A 22,644-nucleotide genomic window follows, 5' to 3' on the forward strand; every position below is an offset into this window, starting at 1 on the left:
ATCAAACTATAAATGTTTTCATGTTCTGTGTTTTCATTGGTATCTTTACTATATTTAGAATAGGCATTGTTTAGAAGTTCTACTGACCAGGCAGCTGGAAATCTGCAAGATGAGCAGTGATCAGACTAGATGAGCGTGGGTAGCATATTGTCCTGTGAAGATTGCCAGAGCTGATGGAAGCCTTTTCACCTCTCCCTTCTTTATCTCTTTGAAATGTACTTAATGTATTAAGTGAGATATGCCAGGTAGAGTTTGAAAGTATATTGTTTCTATAATTGTATTGACTCTGCCTCCAAAATATCAGACATTTACTGATATGATAATTTTTAAAACTATATTAATAATATACATTTCATTAATGTCTACATAATATATTTAAATAAGTAGGCATGTTGATTGAATTTATTAATTTTAGATTTTTGAATGTGGCATAAAGGGCTCGTACAAAAGATGTACTGAAAGCATATTATTACCTATATATTTGTTAAGAAAATTGAAGTTTATGTAATTTGTTAAAAGCAATGTTTATTTGATGTCTTTTTATCTTTATCTTTCAGTGCACAGCTACCTGTGGCCTTGGGTATCAGATATGTGCTGTTAAATGTGTCAACAAACTCGTTAGTGCAGTATTAGATGACAGAGAATGTCAAGGGGCCATCGCCCAGGTGATAGGTAAAGGAAACCTCTTTGTGGATTATAAACAAAAATATCTATTATTTAACAAGAGGATCACTAATGTGTTCAAATTATTTTTATATGTACTTTTCCCACTTAAACTTCTATGCCTTAAAAATGTGTGCATGAGATAGAATTTATCATTTTTGGTTTTTCCAGTCTATAGCTTTATTATGAAATAGTTTACCTTTTCTCTGCCATTGGATCATTTATTTAACTTGTGTATTCCTATTCTTTGAACTGTGCATGTATGACAACATCTATTATTATGAATATTATGGAATCTTAAAGTGTGTTGTGCTTTTTTTACGGTGGAGTTCTGTATTCCTTCAGAATGTTTCAGCCTAGTGGTATTTTTGAAGGACTTGGCTCTTTCCCTCTTCAGTTATCAAATGCAATGATCCAAACATTGATATTCAGTCTTACTATCCACTGCTAGCACTTGACAGTACTTTGAACATTTGAAAATAAAATTCTTTACATCATCAATTTGTAAATTGGTGTGCAGCTATTCTTGAAGTAGATATGTGACAAAGGCAAAGAAATATCAGATTTAATTAAAATGTGGTTGATTAATTAAATGATGTTCCTTGAGATTCGTTTTTCTTTTGAATAGGACTGTATGGTTACTCCCTGCCCATATATCCCTAATATTGGTGCTACTTCCTTACCAGCTGTTCCCATGGGAAAAGCAGCACAGTGGAGACATGGTTCTTGGACCCCAGTAAGTGAATTTATTGAAGAGATGCAGTATTTATTAGGGGGGCTTTTAGATATCAGCAGAATGTTTGGGACAGATTTGCTTAAGTTAATGTATGTATTCATTCTCAAGTATTTTGATGGGATGGACCAAGTATAGGGCTTAGAATTAGGTCACTTCATGGCTAAATTATGCTCTGCCTTTCCATAGCCTGTGTTTATGTGCAGGAAATTTGAACCTTTTGTAGATTTTCTAATCTACAAAATGAGGATAATGATACTTATATCCTAGGTTGTTATAAGAAGCAGATGTGACATCAGGCATTTATCAACTTTTACTTAAACTATGGACATTTTCATGTTGCTTTTCTGAACTAAAAGCTTTAATGTATGTAGAATATATAATTTTCTTTAGTCTTAAATATTCATTAAGTCTTTTAAGATTTAGGATTCTCTTATGCAGTATCTTCAATTTTGTCATATAACTAAGCATTATTTCAAAACATTATATCCATTCATATTTTTATATCTATTTGTGAAATTTGTGATCTAAACTGGGATATTTTCTACCCTATCTGTATTTGACTGAGAAATGAAGCCAGGTGATATTATTCCTAATTTATGTTTTCTCAGGAAACTTGATGTTTTATGAATGTGAGCAACATCTATGGTAAGGGAATTGGGAGAGGTACTGCCTAACCTTTCGATGTTATTTTATTTTTTAAGTGCTCCGTGTCTTGTGGAAGAGTTAATCAAGTCTGCTCCGTAAGCTGTCCTGATGCTCTTGATGGAGTAGCAGGTGAATCACAGTGTGCACACGTGTCCAGACCTGCTGAAATATCTGTGTTTGCTTTAGCCCTTGTGGAGAATGGCAAGCAGGAAATTGGTCACCTGTAAGTATCCTTATGAGAAAATAGGAAGTGAAATGTTTAAATATAATATATGGTATTTTATATAATATCAATGTAGTATATTACATTGTAAATATTGGCTAAATTTCTGGTCAGTGTTCAGCATCCTGTGGCCATGGAAAAGCAACTCAACAAGTTTTATGCATCAACCACCAGCAGCCAATTGATGAGAATTACTGTGCCCTGAAGCTCACTCTTTGGTAGAACAAGAATATAACCTGCCACCTGCCCACCCAGGTATAGCCGCGTTCCTAGTTCTTCCAAGCGGCCAAGCCAGTTCCCAGGCAGACATTTCCCATTAACTCACAAACCAAAGATAATCAAAATCAGGGGGTCCATCTGTCATTCAGAGGAAACCAATGGAGAACAGGATCATGGGGATCAATAAGCTGTTCTTTATTGAGTTATATTAATTCTATCATTTTGTTATATTTCTGTCATTTTTTTATTTCCTTTAGCAGACATGTAAATAATGACATCAATTGCTTTTAATGCTAAATTTAACTGAAGATGGATAGTTTAAATCTTAAATGGATTAAGCATTTTTGATGTAGACTACAACTCCCCAGAGTTCTTACTGAATTGCAGAATAATATGATATTTGATTACAAAGGAATGCACTTAAAAACAATCTGATTAGGGTTCATTGTGATTAAAAACAAGAGAAAACCCTTTAAGAAGTAAGACTACAAATGTTTATAAAAAAAACAAAAATTACTGTTATAGAATTGGAATAGAGTAAAATTGAGTAAACTACCAAAGTTCATATTTTACATGATAATAATAATACAAATTAAATAAAAATACAAAGGTAAAATTAGGTAACTTAACACTGTGTTTTGTTTTTTATATCTTCCCAGTTAATGTTAAAACTTTAATTCCTTTTTACTTAACATTTAGGATGAGGGTGAAAGATTACTTCCTAATGCATGCTTGAAAGACTTACTTTTCATCAACAAATTTTAATGATGCCCTCAGTAAAACTTAAAAGTGTTTTGTCAGATTTTTATGCTTCAGTTTGCTTAGGGTTGAGTCAGGAAGTGATTTCTTTTTTTTTCACCATGCAGATTCACACTGTGGAATCCGCAGTTCGTGTGTGTTTCTGTGTTTTATCCTGGCCGGTGTTCTCGCAGCCATGCTGGAGGTCTTCAGTGTAAGGTTGTGGTCTGCCAGGATGAGAATGGACAAAGTGCTAGTTACTGTGATGCACCCTCAAAACCCCGGAGTCAAAACACTGTGATTGGGGGCCTTGTCCTTGCTGGAGCTATGGAAACTGGGGAGAAGTAAGTCATAATATTCCCTATATTTGTGGCGATGTTTACATCTCTGAAGACCTAAAGTGCTTTCATGACATTGAACTAATCTTACTTCACTATCCTGTACTGGTCGATAATTTTACTTCACTGTATATGGAAAGAGGTTTTTTTCCTTAATTGAGAGATCAAAACCCTGTTCTTTTTTAATAGGTGTTCTCTCATGGTATAAGTCACTCAACTCATGATAGAAAGCATGTAGTCCAGATTATGAATAAAACCTGTTATGCTACCCAGTATGTCTGTAAATTACTACTATCTTTCTAAAATTAGTACATTATTATTCAAGTTGCTTAGAAATTTGGATTGATATAAACACAGAAAACAAGTTTAATATGAAGACCATATTTTATTCCTATTGTTTAGTCATTCATTTGATAAATCTCCTTCAGGTTAGAGAATTGTCAGTCATTATGTCTTTTCATCATGCTCTGGCACTCTTAGGCACTCTAAATGTAAAGATAATTTGTAAAATGGTCACTTTGAATATTAATCCCAACCATTTTTTGGATGGGAAAGAATAGGAAGCAATGCTATATATTCATTTTTGATGAATTAAATAAATCAACTTATTTAATTAGTCAAATGTTTTTGCTTAATTATCTTTATTACATAATTTTCTTCATAGGAAATTCATTGGAAATCATTGTTTACAGTCATACTTTTGGCCAAGTGCTAATAAATATCAAGTAAATTGTAATATACACTTTACTATTTTCCACAATTCAACTAACTTTATTATTTCTGAATGCAGGTATGTTCATTTTCAAAATTGAAATCATAGGAGAAATATAAACAAATAAGAACCTTTATCATTTTGGTATATTTCCTGCTAGATTTTTGCTCTGTGTAGGTTACAGAAACAGATTTATATTATACATGCTGCTTTGCTCTCTATGGTTTTCATATAAAATGTATTGAGTGTCTATCCATGTGTATAAAATTTGACCTGTCTTATTAGCTCTCGTGGCTACATAATAATTCATTGATTAAAATCCATACATTATTTAATTGATCTTCTTTACTTAGGTAAATCAGTTTTATTTCTGGCTTAACAAATAGTATTTTTATAGACTCAATACCTTACTGAAATATTTTCCTACTAAGTCTCAAAAAATATCAGTTTTTCTAATAACCATGAAATTGAAACATTTTTATTCAGGGATAAATATTGACAATTAGGAATAATAAACTTGAAGCTCTGGCATTACTAATTAAACAATGAATAAAGCAATATAATAGTCTCTTGAAAGTCACATAGATTTGATATTTCCTCTTCTTATTTTTAGTGTACACAGATATGTAGAGGAGGTATAAAATCAAGATTTGTAATATGTCAGCTTTCTGATGGCCAGCTGTCACCAGAGCACAACTGTGAAATCCTAAACAAACCACCTAGTGCAATACATATGAAGATTTGCCTCCACTACAGTTTTAGCTGTTGACTTTCCCAGCAGCGGGCATCCAGGTCATCCTCAACTTCCAGTGAGCTAGGTGAGGCTACTGCAGGGAACATGAGTATAAATATCCCTCTACATGTTTCCTTCTGAAACTGCTTAAGCATCATTAGGTTGTGTACCCACAGGTGGAATTTCTTGGTCAAAGAATGTATGTTTACTTTTTTTTTTAATTTGTTTTTTTTGTACACAAATGGAATACATACTGTTTATATATGAAGTAAAGTCCTACCATTTGGTAGTCATATTTTTACATAGAATAATACTGTATTAATACCATAGAACTGTAAAGAATGTGGCAAACCTTTTAGTGAAAGATCAAAGCTTGCTGAACACCAGAGGGTTCATACTGAAGACTGGCCCTACACATGTGGTGAATGTGGCAAAGGTTTTTCTTACAGATCAAACTTTATTCAACACCAGAAAAATCATGCTGGAGAGAAGCCCTAGCAATGTGAAGAATGTGGGAAAGGTTTGAAGTAAAGAGCACATCTTGAAGATCACCAGAAAATTCATACTGGAAAGAAGCCCTGCATATGTGAAGAATGTGGCAAAAGTTTTAAAGGTAATATTTTAAGAAACATAAGAAAATTCATACTGAGAGCAGCCCTACAAATGTGAAGAATGTGATAAAGCTTTTTGTTGTAGGTCAGTACTTGCTCAACACCAGAAAGTTCATACTGGAGAGAAACCCTGCAAATGTGAAGAATGTGGCAAAGGTTTTATCCAAAGATTATACTTTATTGACCACCAGAGAATTCATAGTGGAGAGAAGACATAGCATTGTAAAGAAAATGGCAAAGGTTTTGATTGAAGTTCATGCTTTACTCTACATCAAAAAATTCATACTGGAGAAGACCTTTGTAAATGAAACATTGTGCCAGTGACTCTAAGGATGTTAAACCGTTATTCCACACCAGAGGAATTACAGCAAGTAGAAATAGAAATGTTAAAAAAAGTGAAAAATTTCCCAACAGTTGTTTATTCACACCTTATTCCACCCCTGAAAATTTATACTTTGAAAGTATAAGTGGAAAAATTATCACAAAACTTTTAGTCATCATTCAAACATTACTAAGAATTGAAGAATTCATAGTGCATACAAACCCTAAAATTGTAAGTAATGTGTCCAAGCCATTAATCAAATTTCAAATATTCTTCAAAATATGAAATTTCATACCTGTAGTGAACGTGGAATAACATTTGTCCAAAATATATACCATTGATAACAAAATACTTAAAATAAAAATCCTTTTCAAACATAAAAAAATAAAAATTAAAAAAAAGAACACTGTGTTTTAAGTGTCCTCCATTGAAAAGTTGACACGTCTCTGACACACTTTTTATTTGGGGGGTATTATTTATGGGGAATTACAGCAGGTATGTGATAGTTATTCCAAGTGCAGATGTTTCCCACTTGTATGAATGGATGCTGGGTGTCCCCTGCTGCTTGCATGTGTGCATATTATGCTTGACACTAATATTGTACTTGATGAGTGGCAGGAAGTCAGTACTGAAGTTGAACTCTTATTTTCTAGCAGCTGGGCTCAAGATCCTTGGTGTGCCTTCTGCAGTTCTGGCTGCGCTCTTCAAGTTCTTCAAGGTGACTTCCTGGTCATCAGAATCATGGTGTCTGCCCTTAGAGCATGTAAAGCATTGTTTCATGAGTGTGAAAATGGTCATGTGCAAGGTTCCTGGGAGGAGAGATCGTTGATAATGGACTCTGTGTATCTCACCAATGAACTGTTTTTTCTTCTTTGGTTTTCAGGAAGAAAGTGCCTTCAAACACCTGTGCACCTGGGAATCCAGGCATCTGCTTCACTTCAGAAGAAGCATTCATGATTCATTTCAAGAAGACTTGAGCAGGAAGAACTGAGCTTCAGGTATACCGCAGGTACCTTGCATTGCAGATGGGTTAGAAGAGAGAAGAGCTGCTTCATGGGATTTTATCACATTTTTCCTGAAAGTCCCACACACAGGTGAGTCCCCACAATATTTAGAAGCCATTTCCCAACCTTTTTAATGGAATTGAATCAGAACCCCTGATGATGTGGAAGAGCCATAATTAGTTTGGATGTTAATCATGTGTTTCGTTCCTGAGCTCATTGCTCAATCCAACCATTCGACCTTGAGTATGTGAGCTTCTCAAATCACAGGCAGCTCTTGCTTTGTGAGAACATCACCCTGATTCAGTGAGCCTGATGCAGGCTGCAGCCACTCAGTGTTCTTGTGAAGGCCTATTTGTGTGACTGGTCTCTGGCATCCTTGTCCAGCCCTGCTTAGAGTAGGGGGTTAAGGGTCCAGGCAGGTACCCTGTTACTCTTGACCTCCATTGCCATTGGGCCTCTCCAGTGTCCCTGGACTACAGCCTGCTCTTGTGGCCTGGGCTCAGTGAATCTGAGGTTTGGAATCCCACTGTGTGTCCAGATTCCAGGCACTCCAGGAGCCTTATAACTGGTACAACCTTTCTTAATTTTGTTTGGGAGAATTCTCCCACCCATCCTCCTCCATTCTTATCACACATTTTGTAACTTCACACTTGAGGACCTTTAATCATTGACTTAGTTCTCAGTGATGATGGTTGCTAAGACTTTGTCGCTCATTCAAGGTCATACCACTTGCATGGTAGGTCTAGAGCACTAATCTTCCTAATATAGTTTGCAGGACTCTCTCATTTAGGCTATGACTGCCTCTGAAACACACACACTACATTTGGAGTGTCAAAACTCTTAATATTGTTTCTTTGGCAAGTATGCATTCTCTTCCAATTTGGAATGTCTTAAACATTCCCATTTGGATGTTTGTAGAGGTAATGCAGGAGAAATTTCATTTAAAATATAGAAAACACAAAAATAACAGTCCTATTTTTTACACTAAGCACCTGTAATTAAAATCCCTTTTTTGTGCTTCTATCAGTTGCTCCTTTGAACTTTTGCAGAAAAATTTGCTGGAGTGCAAGGTCTCAAGAAATAAATGTCAATCATTCTGTGTTTTGAAGTGAAGAATGTGTTCAGGATGTGAATGTTTTCCAGCCAATGCCCATTAATGGCTTCATCACAGGTCAATCAGAGGGTTCTCTCGGGTAAACTGTTTTATATCAGTAACACAGGCACCAGCCCCTGCAGTGTGTGCCTAGCCATTTCCCCACGTGGGCTGACTTGGCACTTTTCATTCCTCATGACTGACACTGTGTAGTCAATTCTGCAGGCGTGTCAATCTCGGTCTCAGTGTCAGGCAGTGGTAATTGTGCACATGAACTGTGTGTCCAAGTCAGTGGGCAGCTGTGACCCCAGGATCTAGACTATTGGATCCCAGCCTGTGTGTTCCCCCATTCTCCAGGTCTTTGCAGACCGATGTGCACCAAGGCCGTGTGCATGGTGGGTTCAGGAGGTGCTTGTAGGATGAGTCCTGAGGTGGTAGGAGGGGCCATCCCAGTGGAGGAGAGGACACTTTTGCCTAGCCAGGTGTTGTGTCGTGGGTCATGTTAGACTAGAAGTATGAGCAATGCCTAGATTGTCCTGGTCTCTCTGGGCCCAGCCTAGGAGCTGACAACTGGTGTGGCCTCCTAAATACTAAGACTCAGGAATCCCAGAGTAAAGGGCTAGTCCAGAGCCAGTGGAACCTCAGTGTCTTTAAGAGCACTTTTGTGCTGGGAGGCAGGGAAACATTATTGTGATGACACCTGAGTCAGATATGCGTGCTTCAAGTCCAGTTGGAGATGCTGAGGAGCAGCCTGGGATGGCATGTGGCTTCCCCACCTCCACACACCTGGGGCAACCCGGGGCTCTGAGAAGCACAGCAGCAGGATGAGTACTGAGGGAGTCCACTGTCTCTGCAGAGTGAATGGGCTGTCTTCAGGGCCCCCAGCAATTGCATGTCACACCATCTGATCCCAGAGTCCTGAGCATCTTGTTGAGGCTCAGTCTGTTGCCACATTTCTCTACCTTGCAGAACCCTCTTGGCTCCCTCTGCACTCATTTCCTTGAAAATCAAACCATGTAGGGTGGGCTACACATCATCCAGAGCTACCCAGATATATTCCACAGTGTCACCATCTCTTTGTGGGACATGAACAGTTGACCATAGCAGATTGGGGTGGGCCACAAGCACCCTGGGATCCATGTTCAAATCACATCAGGACAATCAAGAAACTGAGGAAGCAGAGAGGGAGGATTGATCAAGGCAGAGGGCTCAGAAGGTCAGAGTACAGAGTGCAATGGAGAGTTCTGGCAGGGGACGTTTTGAGGTTTAGAAATGGTTTGCTGGTGGTGGCTGGGGTGTCTCCATGCTTCCCAAAGCCTTCACAGGTGGAAGATGCCCCAGAGTGTTCATGAATAGATACAGTGGAAGGTTCATCGGTCACCTTTTTCCTGTTGAAGTATGATACCCCCTTTGTGTTTAGGAGCATTCTAAGGGAAAGCCTCACTTCTGCTTAAAAAAAAAATTGTGGGGAGAAAAAAGGTGCATGGGCCTGTGACCCAAGGGCATACATGTTCCCAGAATTTTCTGGTGGACTTAGTTGTCCATTCGTCCATCCATCCATCAACCACTAATGTCCTTGGGTCTTTCGAAAGTGCTCTCCTTTTCCTGGGTTTCCTGAAGAGAAATCATCTTGGGGTCTTGGGGGAATAGGGACATGTGTTCAGCAGAGGGCGTTGGTACACTGAGTATCTCAGAGGCAGTCCTTTTTGGAACCCAATGGTCCTCCTTTTGGAATGGGCTAGGGTACTAACCATGGTTAGGGTGAGGACACCCTGGGGCCTGCAGAGGGAAAGAGGGACAGTGGAGACTGATATTGCTCCTGGATTTGAGAGGACTTAATTTTGTGCGTGGGAACCTGAAACCTCATTACCTTAGGACACACACACTCAGGTCAAGGTTTTGAGAGCAGTGTCCTTTCTGGGGTACAGGGCTGGTTTTAGCACCAGGAATTTCACTGCTCTCCATTGTAGTGGAGCAACTGGATGCAGGGAAGAGATCCTGTGGTCTTGCTTTGTCCACAGTAACCCATGTCATGGGTCCTCCCATCACCAGCATTTCTGGATAAAAGAAGCCACTCAGACAGGGCTTTCCAATGAATTCTCTTCTGTTCACTCATTACTGTGATCTGGCAGTTACACATCCAAGGGTCTTGTCAGCATGGATATGACTCAGTCACCACCATGAGTTCTACCTACAGTGGCTGCAGATATGCAACATCTGAAAGCAAATGCACATGAAAGAAAAGAGCAATATCCAAGACCAAAATAGGATCAGGTGTGACAAGGAGAGCAGGAGTCACTGGGGTGTGGGGGATGGGCTCAGTGGGGTGGCATTGCCTCTGGAACCAGAATGACATGAGGGGGTCAGCCCTGCTCATTGTGGGAGCAGTGTGTTGGGGAAGGTGTGGCCATACAGAAAATGGGAAACAGGATTGAATTTGGCCACAGGAGGAGGTTGGATTCATGGCCAATGTGGCTTGGAGGGCACAGGCAGACAGGGATAGGCTAGTGTACATCCCAAAGCATGGAGGCTGCCTTGATGTCCATGGTTCTGAAACACCAGCCCTCTAAGCCATGACTAACAACTACAGGCATTGATGAGGTCAGTTTCTGTGCACCTGCATCCAAGGGGCTCAGCTGGACACCTGTTTTCAGGAGGCTGGAACTATAGCCTCCTTTGAGGCTCAGCTGGGAGGATCTGCCTCTGGGCTTATGCCTGTGTTCTTTGGAGGATCCCATTTGGCTGAGCCTTAGTGGTTCTCTGATGGGAGGATGGGACACTGTCTTGTCATTCTCACAGGACGGTGTCCACAGGACAGCTCATGATGGATAAATGTTGATTGCCTGGATCAAGAATGAAAATGAGACTGGGAAGCAATACTGGAGATAGGGATCCAGACAGAAGCCATAGGCTTCCCAGAACTCCATCCTGGAGATGATATGCCATCACCATTTTCTGCTTCTAGTCCAATGGATCCAGAGACAGAGTCTGATCCACCTCCAGGAGAGGATGTACTGGCTTTGGGCAGCAGGGTGCTGTGGTACCACAGAGTATCTGTGAGGGCCCCCACCTCATAGCCTGAGAAGAGGCACTTGGGCAGTTTGAAGTCTCATGAGAGGCCTTGGGTGGTCTGTGCCAGAGAGGTCTGCCTCTGAATCTCCATCCGCTCCAGCTTGTCATGGTGTAGAGTGGAAACAGCAGCCAAAAGGGACGGACCTTGTCCAGAATTCTATGTGGGACACAAGCCTGATTGAGTTGGGGTGCATTCTTTCTCTGTCCCTTTCTTGTGATTGTACCATTTCTAAGTTTGTGCCTTCATAAGCTACGATTCCTGTCTGTTGTTTTCAGAGATAGTACAGGTATTTATAGGCAAATATATCCAAAGTCAATCTAGAAATCGAAGGCTACATCCATACCCTGAAATGTTGGGGACACTGGGGAACCCAAGGGCGGCACAAAGTTTGGTCCAGCGTCACACAGCTGGTGAGAAGGAGGGTCTGCTTGTGAATTCAGATTTGAATCCTCACGCTGGAACTCTATTGGGAGCCAAGGTGGGTAGGGTCTGGTGGGTGAAGTTGGTGAACATGTGTTCAGTTGTGCACTTGATGTGTGTTGAGGTGGGAGCAATCAGAAGCCCTTGCGGTTTTGGGAGAAGTCTTGTGTGAATATGAGGCTTGGGTAGAGGCAGCACAGGACGTGACCTCAGTGCCTTGATGATGGATCAAATGGAACATGGAACCCTGGTAACCAGGCACCCACTTCACTGAGCAACCCATCCCAGCTCAGTCTGTTGGAGACACTGGAGCGAGAGGGATGTTCTCTTGTTGTTTCAAAAAACGTCGAGCCTTAGGCCCCCAGGAATCTCAGGGGGACCACCATGCTCTTGTGTGGGAAGAGGGGGTGAGGTTTCGTCCTAGACGCCAGAGTCTGGGGACACTTTCCCAGAGAAGCTCAACAGCAACACTGAGCAGCACAGGACAGGTGAGCAGAGCAGGCCCTCATTTAGGATCCCTCATGAATGGCCCACCACTCACACTCTGGCTCTGTGTGTGTGTGTGTGTGTGTGTGTGTGTGTGTGTGTGCCAATGAGAACTGTCCCATTCTGATGTTACTTCATTATATTGGGATAAAGCATTTTTCTGTTTGCTACCATTTCCATTTTTGATCCCACCATTCTTGGTCCCAAACCAGGGTGAAAATGATCTGTTTCTGAACACGGATGAGCCCTGTGGGATAGAGACGCTTGAAGGTAACAGAGAGGCAGAGCTCATGAACCAGCTGGTGCCTGTCTTTTTTGGTAGGAACCCCGACTGGGGCAGCACCTTCAGGTCTATTTACTCAGCTTTCATCACCAGCCAGCAGGTGCTGGAGCTGCTCTTCCCAAGGTAAGACCATACCTCTGAGACCAAGTGTACCATCAACTCATACTTGGGTCTTGAGGAAGTCATGTATCTCTCAGAGAACCAAACACTTTGTGAGACCTAGGGGGATCAGAGGACCAAGCTCATAGTATACTGTCAGCACCAAGTGGGTGGTGGTGGGGAGTTACCTTGTCTTCTCAGGCAGAAGAAATCACCCTCTCTCACCACCTGGTCCACAGAGGTGTGTGGAGCAGCCTACACACATTGGGCTCTGGTGTTTGAGGCTGTGTACTCAGCTCAATTCCAGGTGGGCTCAGTGAGCCCTGGGGTTTCTTTCTGGTTGCTTGTTCCCTTCCTGCATGGAGAAGCTCTGTGCTAGGGGCCTGACTTTCTTTAGGCCTTGGGGAAAGCACTTTTGCTTTAGAAAGGATGTTCCAGATTCCATAGTGCTACAGAACTTCCCTTCTTAATTACAGCCAGACAGGAATTGGTGGCTGGAAGCTCCCATGCCCAGTGAGATATGTGCAAAGTAGATGTTTGGTCTCCCTCTTGAATGAACATACAGAAAGCACCCACTGTGGGAAGACACGTTGAAAGGCATTATGACAATTCAGTTGAAAATGTGGTAAAAATCTGTTATCTTGTCTCTTTTGATGGTATCAGAACTAGGCTATCTGCATGTGTCACCATCCGTTCCTCCTTTAGACAGGACTGCATCTTGTCCTACCCCAATGAGCATAGTAGACCAAGAGACCATCAACATGAGGTGGAATGTGGCCAAAAGTGAGGGCTGCTGTTTCCAGATTAGTAAGCTGCCAGGTTGTAAGTTTTTTGTACAGAGAGTTGCCTGTCACTGTGTACAGCCACAGTGTCTTGGCTATGGTGGACTGGCCTGTGCAGAGACAGTAAGGCAGAGGCTGCCAAGGCCAGTTTTGGTGGTGGGGGCTGTGGGGAAGAGCGTCCAGGCTTCTGCTGACTGCACACCTGCTTGTTCACAGTGCCGTGCCCATCAACCCGGGTACCTGGATGGAGCAGTACAGCGAGGCTTTCCATCAGCCTCTAGGCCTCATGATTCTCCAGCTGCTGCTGCCTTACCTTCAACTGTACATGGGTGGCTTGAATCTGGAGCGCCAAGCACACCACCTGCTGGCACAGCTGGAGGATGGCAAGTCCAGTGAGGCAGAGCCTGAGTTCCAGGAGGCCCGGGGTGTGTACATAAGGGTCTTCATAGGTCAGAGTTTGGTCCCAGAGGGTGGAATGTGTATGACTGCTGTTGGGCTGGGAACAAGGAGAAGCCATTTTCCACTCAGGCCATGCCCCTGTTTGGAATAGGTCCAGCATGGGCTCAGGGGCTGAGATCTTCGTGGGAGACAGTGTGGATTGTCTGTTTTTGCAAAGCTCACGTCCAGTCTGTCATGTTGGAATCTTTTCTCCTCTAGCTACAGACTCACTTCCAATGCCCACCCCAGGGCTAGAGCCTCATCGAGGAGCTGCTCTTGTGGCCAGTGAAGGAGCAGCACCATCGCCAGAGGCAGAGCTCAATTCCAGTACCCCCAAGGTCTCTGCTCCGAGCTCCACAGTACCTCTGTACAACCAGCGAGTGGGAGACAGCTGCTCCATTCATGTCCATCTAGAAAATCAAAGGCGAATGGAGTATAAGAACATCGTGGTGAGCCATTCAGCAGGGGATCCCCTGGGTGCCCTCACTGGGGAAGGCAGAGAACATAGCTTAGACTAGGCCTGCCTTCATGAATTAGAGCTTCTGGAAGGTAAATAAGATTGAAGAGGATGAAGAAGACAGAGCTCAGTGTTAAGAAGCTCACCTGAGATGAGGGAGAGCAGCTGCATGCCCCAGCTCCAGGTGTGAGTGGGCCTGCAGGGTGTGGGGTTTGCAGTATGGAAGTGCAGGGGTAAGTGCTTGCTCAGATGAGGTCAGAGGAATGCATAGGGTGCAGGCTGCACTCTGAAGCCTGGTGTCTAGAGTGTGTTGGACCATTGGAGGTCTGTGCAGAGGGTGCAGCAGTCATAACTCCTGTGTGCTGGAAGGCATATGTAGAATGGAAGGGATCCTCCTTAGCATAATGAGTTTACATTATTGCAGGTCACAGACAACTGGGGTTTTTCAAGAAAACATATGTACTACTTTGCACAGACCTAAATAGGGAGCTAGCAGCTCCCTTTGCACAATTTTTCTGGATGTGGGGTTTAAGCCCTAACTCTCCATGTGTCCAGTGACAGAGAAGTCCTGTTCAAACATTGCCTCAGTGGGGTCCATACCGCATTACAACACATCAAGGAATGAGGCCATGGAGCCCAAATGTCTCCTGGCTATCATAAAAGAGTCACAAGCATACTCTAGTTGCTGAGTCTGTTTTATATCCTGTCTGTCAGAACTAAGGGGTCTAGGGTCCTGCCTGGACTACCTACAAAGGTATCATGATTCTCAGAGCAGAGATGGGATACAGGAGCAAACTCACCATTCCTCCCATCTTGTTGGGCCAAGTGTGTCTTTAGAAAGGCTGTTAGGTATTTGCACCCTTTTTATCAGAAGGACATAGCAGGGACAACCTGACTGTTGTACCAAGATGGGGCTAGAAGCATATAGGAAGATCCCACATGAACTCTCGAAGGCCCCAGGTAGCATGATAACACATGGTGCCCTTATCTTAAGAGCTAAGCTGTCTCCTGAATGACTGACCAGTCACCCAGTGCTCTGGGTGGCTACTCCAAAACTCATTCTCTGATGAGTTTCTCCAACCCTGATCAGGTGACCTGCCAGGATAGGGCACCCGCGGTCATACGGAGGGCCTTACAAGAACACTTGCTCAATGAGGAGGATCCAGAGGACTTTGAGCTTCTTCAGATTGTGTCAGAGCATAAGAGTAAGTGGGTCCACTTGATGGTGGGGAGAAGTGACTTCCTGTGGGCTCAGGACAACTCAGCAGCCAAAGAAAGTGCTGTGGCCTGAAGAATAACCAAAGTGTGGTGGGTCATTTGTAGAAACAAAGTGCAATGATGGGAGTGTAAATCATTTCACCCTGGGACTGCTGGGTCTCCCTATCCAGTGTCCTTCCCTGGACCTGATCAGGCTTTGTAAACTTCATATCCATGAGGGGGAGAGGAGATAAGCAATGCCTGGCTGTCTATTTAGGCAGCCTTTCAGGACAGTGACACATACTTGAGAAAAGTTCTTGAATGAAGAAATCTTGCTTTAGGCACCTGGCTTCCAATCTTTCCATTTGTGTGAATGGACACCATTTAGGTGTTTTGGGACAGAGGTCATATCTGGCAGAAACATGTGAAGCAATAGAACACTTCACAGATTGGCAAAAGGGCATTAGAGAGAGATAAAGGAAGGACAAGAAGCAAGAAGAAGAGGAGTAGGTGGACATAAAGGAAAAGGAGTTGAAGTAGGGAAAAATGAAGAAGAAGAACATGAAGAAGACCACACCCAGTTGTAGAAGATGAAGAATAAGAACATCATTAAGTAGAAGAAAGAGAACAACAACAACACAAGATCAAGAAACACAAAGAGAACAAGAATATAACAAGAAACAGATTGAATATATGCATTGTTCAGTTCTCTGAAGGAGACTATATTGATGGTATGAACTCCTGTACATTTCTCACTTCTGTACATTACCAAACAAAATCTCTGTACAATTTTATTTTCCTTTCACCTTCCTGATATCAGTTGCCCAAAAGTAGTTAGTAATCTCATGAAGACTTGTTCTAAGTCATCACAATTGAAAATTTCTCAAGTGTTTCCTTTCTCTTTCATTGTTAAATTAACTCTTTGGGGATAAGTGTATGTTAGCAAGAAGCTATTTTGGTTGTTTGTCAGAGGAGTCCTCTTCATTTGTGTTAAGTAATGTTTACAAGAGCAAGAGGTGCTGATAGAATAATTGTGTTATAAAAAAAAAGGATAATAAGTTATTCAAAAAAAAAAAGAATAATTGTGTTATTCTTCCCACTTCATGATTTCTCTATTATAAACATCATTTGTATTATTGGGCTCCATGTTTCTTTTTCTCATCAGATGTTTTAAACATATTGGTCTAATTGCCTGAGACACTGTGCTCCCATAAATTTAAATTGAATTTGGCTTGAATAAATTCTGAATGCAAAGGAGAATGATGAGGAGGAAATGAAGAATCAGCTGATTCAAAAAATAAAAAATAAAAAAATGGTTCCTGAAGGCACAAGCTTCCTGTAGACATCCTCCGTCCACGCCCAACACACCTCCAATTTATACCACCTCCCATTAGTGTCTTCACGTATGACTGGATTATTCCAGTGCAAGGTCAAAGCATCTACCATCACATGATTTTCTGAACCCGGTATGTGATCACTGCAGCTCCAACACAGGAGCGACTGATGGCAAATCATGATGCAAACTCCAGCATGGTCTCCATGGTAGGTTCTACCTGAACAGAGAGGTCCTGGGGTCCAGGGTGCTTTCTGTTGGAAGATAGTAGATTGGTTTAGATCCTGTGCATACTCTTTCCTCAGAGAAAGTCCCTGAAGATGCTTTAGGTGTAATATTATCTAGATTGGAAGGCCCTCAGGTCTAGAGCTCAAGCCTGACCTGCCAGAGGCTGTCAGTCTTGGGCCGTGTTCTGTTGTGTACTCCTTGAGTGTCACTCACCTTCCAACCTCTGCCCCACCCTATCCAGTGCTGAGGATCCCTGCTGATGGCAATGTGTTTTATGCCATCAATCCCCGCGTGGACTTTGATTTTGTCCTCAGGAAAAGAGTCACCAGGAAGTGGGCCAACAGCAAGACAAAGGAGGTAAAAACCTACCTTACTCGCTCTTTACCCCTGGTGCTCCTTCACATCCACCAGGGTGACAAAAAACCTCAGCTCCTGGACATATGTTCTAGAATGCCCATAGAGCACCCTGACAGGTGGGGGTGGCTGAGAGTTTCTGGGCTCTACTGATGTTTCCATCCCCCACAGTTCTTGGAGTCCACTTCTTTGGTGACTCCCAGGATACCACAAGCTGTGAGCAGCAGCTCTTCAGTGGCAGCCAGACCACTGCCCCAGGCCACTGAAAGCAAGGACTCCGGTACCAGTAGTGTCACCAACAGCAGTTCCCTACTGCCTCATTACAACGAGCAGGCAGAAGAAAGCAGCTTCATACAGGTCCACCTGGAGGAGCAGACCAGGAGAAATTCACAACACATCCTGGTAAGCCTGCTGGCAGGGCTGTCTCCTGCATGAGCACAGGTGGGGGTGGTTGTCAGTTTCTAGTCTTTGCTGATATTCCATCCCCCACAGTTGTCAGAATCAACTTCTGAGGCCTCAGCCATGGAGTGTACCATCAGCCCAGCCTCCAGTCACATCTCTTCTCAACAGGCTAGGCCCAACCCGACGGCCACAAAACACATGAAGAAATCCAGGGCCATCGGATACATAACGGGCAGATTTTCACGGCCCCGGTCCAAGAAACAGGTGAAAGACAGCTGCCTCATAAATGTCAGACTGGAGCACCAGAGTGCAAAGGATGGCAAGACTATCCTGGTAAGCCTGGCGGAAGAGGTGTCCCCTGTGCTATCCCAGAGCAAGGAGCAAACACAAATCCCATACCATGGGCCACTCTTGCCCTCTTGAATTGGGAGTTTTTCAATGGTCAGGAAAGAGAGATGGGAATAAAGAAGAGAGAGGTCACTGTTAAGGGTTTGACCTGAGTTGAGGGAGAGCATGACCATTTCCACCCCCATTTGTGAGGGAGTCTGTGTGTTACATGGCAGTGTGCAGACCAGAAGTGCAGGGGCAGGTCTTGGTGGGAGATGAGAAAAGGACAGAATGCAGGATGCAGGATGCAGGCTGCACTGTGTGGGATGGAGAATGCTGGTGCACATGGAGGAGGAGAGCAACACGACATTCTTCCTACCCCTTGAACAGGGCGCCGAGTGTCTCGTTGTAGAAGGAATATTCATGTGGATGGAGCACACTCCACCTCCAGGGAGGTGCTGTACAGGGGCCCGTTGCCATGCCACCCTGGCTGAGTGAGGTGTCCTCCTCCATCCCAGGCAGTACTGAGCCTCTGGAGGCCAGGAGCTCTCACGGTGATCATTGGTCTTCCCTCTGAGTGTGTTCTGTGCCCTGGCAATCACAACCAAAGTCTCTCGGGTTTCTGCCTGGGCCACCCCAAAATTCACCCTGCACTCTGCAACAGCCCTAGGAGAGAGGAGGTCACTGGTCCATTCCTTTCATCGTGGTGGCATGAAAGTGTTTCTCTACCCAGGCTGTGGCTTCCTTTGACCCTGAGTGAAATGTGGCTCCACAAAGGGCAATGGCAGTGCCAGGCAGATCTTTGTAGGAGGATTGGTGTCATAGCCCTGAGGAAGGCCCCAGGCAATTACCAGGAGGCTACCCTCAGGTAGTGGAGTAGTGAGTAATGATGGTGCCCCTGTATTTAGAGCTGAACTTCCCCCTGAATGTCCCTGACACTGTTCTTGGGTAGCCACACCACGACCCATTTCCTCAAGGCCTATCTCCCACGTTGATGCAGGTGACATGCAACGACAGGGCTCCTACAGTCATTCGCAGGGCCCTGGAACATCACTTGCTGATGCAGGAGAAGCCACAAGACTATGAACTGGGACAAATCATCTCCCAACAGCACAGTAAGTGGGACAATCAGATGGTGGGGAGCCATATTGAAGAAGTGCAAGTAGGTCAACTCGTAGCCCAAAAGAGTAGAATCTGACCAAAAAGAACACTGAAACAGGTACTGATGGGCCTGGTGCACAAAGAAAACCACACTGGCACTGCTGGGAAGGTCTCTAGGTTCTCTGATCAGCCCCAGGGGCTAGTGTACCTCTCCACCAGGTGTCCAACCCTCGACAGCAACAGGCATTCAATGCTGATATCACTGAGGAGCCAGGAAGAAAGCATTTTTGCAGGGGTCATGTGGCCCCCAGGGCTCACTGAGAGGAGTGTTTGCAGAGGAAGATGGGAACACAGGGGCTAAGGATGAAGTTGGTGCATTTGTGGACTGAAGCAGTACTATTGAAAGCCTTCTCCATGACCAGAAATCCACTCTCTGTGCAGAGCATTGTCAGTATTCTAGCAAGCAGGAACAGGACTAAATGTGAAAAAAAAACAGACTGGGAGACAGCCTCAACAGTCTGACACAGCACAAATGACCAAGTCTTCTGTGCCTGAGTCCACTTGCCTAGATGGAATCAGTAGAGCCAGGTTATTTTCCCTTACTAAAATCAGATGAGGGCTTCCTAGGCACGTATGCCACAAAGCTGACCTGTAATTAATGCCATTGCTGTTTTCTTTTCTGTGAACCAAAACCCTAAAGCAGCTATGATCCCCTTTCTGTCCACACTGAAAACCGCATCCAAAACCAGCCTGTGAAACATTCTCTCATATCCGAATCCACGAATACTGTTAAGTGAGTAGAGTTCATGGAAGTAGAAGGCTAAACCTTGGTGGGCTTGGAAATTCATAGCACAGGTACATCCATTCAAACCCAAATAGAGAACAGACCCTTTTTAGAGGAGGGTGGCAAGAGACAGGTGTTCAGACCAGGGACTCGCTGGCCATCTGAAACCCACTGGGGGTTGTTGCATCCCTGGACCATAGGAAAATGTGGGAGTGAAGCCGTTCCTTTCCTGGTCTTTGGAATGATTGATCTCAGTAGGGCAGCATTTGGGATGTGGCCTCCCTTGTAGGATGCCTGGTCCACATGGAGCTGACTAGCAACAATGGCAGAACATGGCTAACACGAGTTGTCTCAGTTGGTCATACTTTCCTCCCTGTCAAATACTTGGGTAAAATAAATTAGCAGGGGACTCCTGCTTTGGCTCTGAGTTTCATAGCATTCCATTTGGTTCTGAACTGAGACTGTGCATTATGGCAGAGGGTGTGGCACCTGCAACCTATGGAGCACTTGCCAACCAGGTGATTTCATGGGATATAAGGAGACTGAGAGAGTGAAGGAGAGAAAGATGGGAAGAAGACAAGGACTACTACTAGGAGAATGAGGATAAAGAGGAGCCCCCAGGGCTGGGGATATAGCTCAGTTGCAAAAATATATGTGTGCTGAGGGCCTCTCCCTCTTCAGGTCTTCCTCCATCCATGCCTAACCTTCTTCCACTTTCTCCCACTGCTTAGTGTTCTCTTCATCTTGACTGAGTATTCCATGATCACTTCAGAGCACTCAACATGGAGTGCTTCACCCAAAACCCACCAGGAAACCTTGCTGAACTGGGGGTGAAACATTGAGCACATGAGTCATCTGTGTAAGATTTCAGATGTAATCCCTAGGCATATGCTTTGGCAAAATCAAGATGAACTGTGATCTTCTGGAGCCCAAAGCCTTTGGAGGCAACACGCATTAGTCCTGGTGAAGTCCTAGACCTAGTTTTTCCTCCAGGAAGATGGTTGAGGATGTGTCTGGTGGTATTGGAGCTGATCTGGACAGCTCTCAGGTCTGTGGCTCGGGCCTTTGCTGGCAGAGGATGTCAGATGTTGGGGTGTCCTGCTGTGCACGTCTCAAGTGCCACCTATCCAACCTGTACCCCTCTCTCCCCAGAAATGAAGATTCCAAAGAATGCCAATGTCTTTTATGCGATGAAGCCACATGTCAGGAGAGACTTCATCCTGAGAAAGAGGACCTGTCCTCAGGATGAAAAGGATGACTGGATCCCTCCCCAACCTCCCTCTTATGAGGCAACTCGGGTGCAACATCACCGCTGGAACCTGTGGACAAGAATCTGCTCCTGTCTCTCTGGGCAGTGCTAAAGCATTGCATCATGGATGATCAATGAGATTGATTTCTAAAATGTTTACTCATCAATTCCATACATAATTGGACCTTAAGTCTTAGTTATTAAAATATGTTTCTGTATTCTGATCCACTTTCATGATTTGAATCTATTCATTTACCAGTAATTCCTAGCGGAAACATTCAAACCTAGATGAAAGAATGTTTCATTTGATCAAAATGACATTTTGGTATTGGGAGTATGGCAGATTGCATTTTCTGACTCAATTTCCAATGGGAGAAATGAAATATTGGATATTATGATACTCACATTCATGAAGGCACACACACGCACACACTCAACAGACATACAAGCACACACGCTCAGAGAGAATTTGAGTTGGTTATGGTGAAATGCTTTTAATAACCTGCATTCTTCAGCAATGGGAGGATACATATATGCTCAATACTTAGGAAATTATAGATTAAGGAAATAATTATATATATATATATGTATACATATGTATATATATGAATGTGAATATTTATATATACATATCTATATATATATACACACACACATAATGAATACACACACACATATATATACCCATACCTCCAATGTGTGTGTGTGTGTGCATGCATCACATCTGAAAAGAAAGGTTCAGTCTGGATCACTAAAAGTAACAACTGATGCTGCAGGAGCTGCAGTAACTTAGAAGGAGTGTGGGGTAATAAGGTCTGCAGCCACACCTGGTCCCCAAGGGAGTGAGAAGGTCAAAACTAGTCTCTTCACTGCCACATAGAGTCTACTTACGAAATTGGAGTCTATTCACCTCAAATTTTCCATATAAAGAAAAAGTATGAATGTAGCAAAAATATTTTTAGTTCTTAAAATTAGAGGACAGGCAGCCCTTTGTCCCAGGACACACATGCGGGAAACTGACACTGAGATGCTCACAGATGCCACCGGCCAGTGGGAGGAACACTTGGTTGACACCTGAAAACCCACAGGGCCGGCACCGCCCGCTGCCCAAGTCACACAGCAGGAATGACATGAGAGCCACTAACGGACAGGGGAAAGGCCGGCTCCCCTTCTGCTGAGTCCTCAATAGAGCCCTTGCTGCCCAAGATCCACGGCCACCTCTCCACCCAGGTGGAGGAACTGGTGCTCAGTTGCCACACCCTCCATGGTCATTGCCCAGCCTCCAGTGTCCATGGCACACCAGCGAAGGAGTAGCTTCAACAACCAGGTGGGAGTCAGCGTTCTAGCTGCCCAAAGGCCGGAGGACCACGGTCAGGTGTCCGGGGTGCAGAGGTGGGCTCTTGTCTTCACGCTCCTTGCTGCTGTGACAAGACACCATTTCAAGATCCCCAAACTTGTGGTCACTGCACCTGCTTGTCAAGTACAAAACAGGTGATGTGTGTCCAGCCCTCAAAAGAAAACAAAAAAAAGTAAGAGGAAAATATGCACCATTATTAAATATTAGTTTAAAATGTGTTTTTAAAAGTATATGTCA

The 22,644-nt window shown here is 43.6% G+C and overlaps 3 protein-coding genes across 17 annotated transcripts in view; 2 read left to right on the forward strand and 1 right to left on the reverse strand.

Annotated features, from left to right (window-relative positions):
* Positions 1 to 12,350, forward strand: part of LOC124973777 (A disintegrin and metalloproteinase with thrombospondin motifs 20-like) — a 33,029-nt gene extending 20,679 nt beyond the window's left edge. For 4 of the 15 annotated variants that reach the window (XR_007106701.1, XR_007106707.1, XR_007106700.1 and 1 more), the window contains 7 exons: positions 558 to 672; positions 1,350 to 1,399; positions 2,101 to 2,267; positions 3,353 to 3,568; positions 6,594 to 6,684; positions 6,828 to 7,034; positions 12,229 to 12,350. Coding sequence is in view for 6 of the 15 variants with exons in the window: in XM_047537516.1 (XP_047393472.1) it covers positions 558 to 672; positions 1,350 to 1,399; positions 2,101 to 2,267; positions 3,353 to 3,568; positions 6,594 to 6,658; positions 6,828 to 6,931 (717 nt within the window). In the remaining 9 variants the exon portion in view is untranslated. Of the gene's footprint in view, positions 1 to 557; positions 673 to 1,349; positions 1,400 to 2,100; positions 2,268 to 3,352; positions 3,569 to 4,226; positions 4,624 to 4,887; positions 5,094 to 6,593; positions 6,704 to 6,823; positions 7,568 to 12,228 lie in introns of those variants that run through there. The other 11 variants (XR_007106699.1, XR_007106704.1, XR_007106706.1 and 8 more) reach the window with 11 other exon arrangements.
* LOC124973758 (ral guanine nucleotide dissociation stimulator-like) lies at positions 12,343 to 21,162 on the forward strand. The gene is made up of 10 exons (XM_047537487.1): positions 12,343 to 12,422; positions 12,875 to 13,023; positions 13,397 to 13,605; positions 13,838 to 14,067; positions 15,166 to 15,280; positions 17,075 to 17,190; positions 17,359 to 17,589; positions 17,680 to 17,922; positions 18,917 to 19,031; positions 20,954 to 21,162. Exons 2-10 carry the CDS (start codon positions 13,001 to 13,003, stop codon positions 21,160 to 21,162), a joined length of 1,491 nt encoding a protein of 496 aa, XP_047393443.1. The 5' UTR covers positions 12,343 to 12,422; positions 12,875 to 13,000.
* A 1,070-nt stretch (positions 21,163 to 22,232) lies between these two features.
* The window catches only part of LOC124973759 (ral guanine nucleotide dissociation stimulator-like), a 12,237-nt gene continuing 11,825 nt past the window's right edge, over positions 22,233 to 22,644 (reverse strand). Inside the window, exon 7 of the mRNA XM_047537488.1 lies at positions 22,233 to 22,364. Within this exon, the coding sequence (XP_047393444.1) occupies positions 22,233 to 22,364 (132 nt within the window). The remainder of the gene's footprint in view (positions 22,365 to 22,644) is intronic.

The sequence above is a fragment of the Sciurus carolinensis genome, unplaced genomic scaffold (genome assembly GCF_902686445.1).
Source record: "Sciurus carolinensis unplaced genomic scaffold, mSciCar1.2, whole genome shotgun sequence".
NCBI classification, from domain to species: domain Eukaryota; kingdom Metazoa; phylum Chordata; class Mammalia; order Rodentia; family Sciuridae; genus Sciurus; species Sciurus carolinensis.

Bases quoted from the DNA above. Each gene is read 5' to 3' on its own strand.
- LOC124973758 (XM_047537487.1), top strand. From the start codon at position 13,001: ATGACAATTCAGTTGAAAATGTG. The intron at 13,606-13,837 runs GTGTGTACATAA...TTTCTCCTCTAG, and splicing joins TGAGTTCCAGGAGGCCCGGG to CTACAGACTCACTTCCAATG. The intron at 15,281-17,074 runs GTAAGTGGGTCC...CACCCTATCCAG, and splicing joins GATTGTGTCAGAGCATAAGA to TGCTGAGGATCCCTGCTGAT.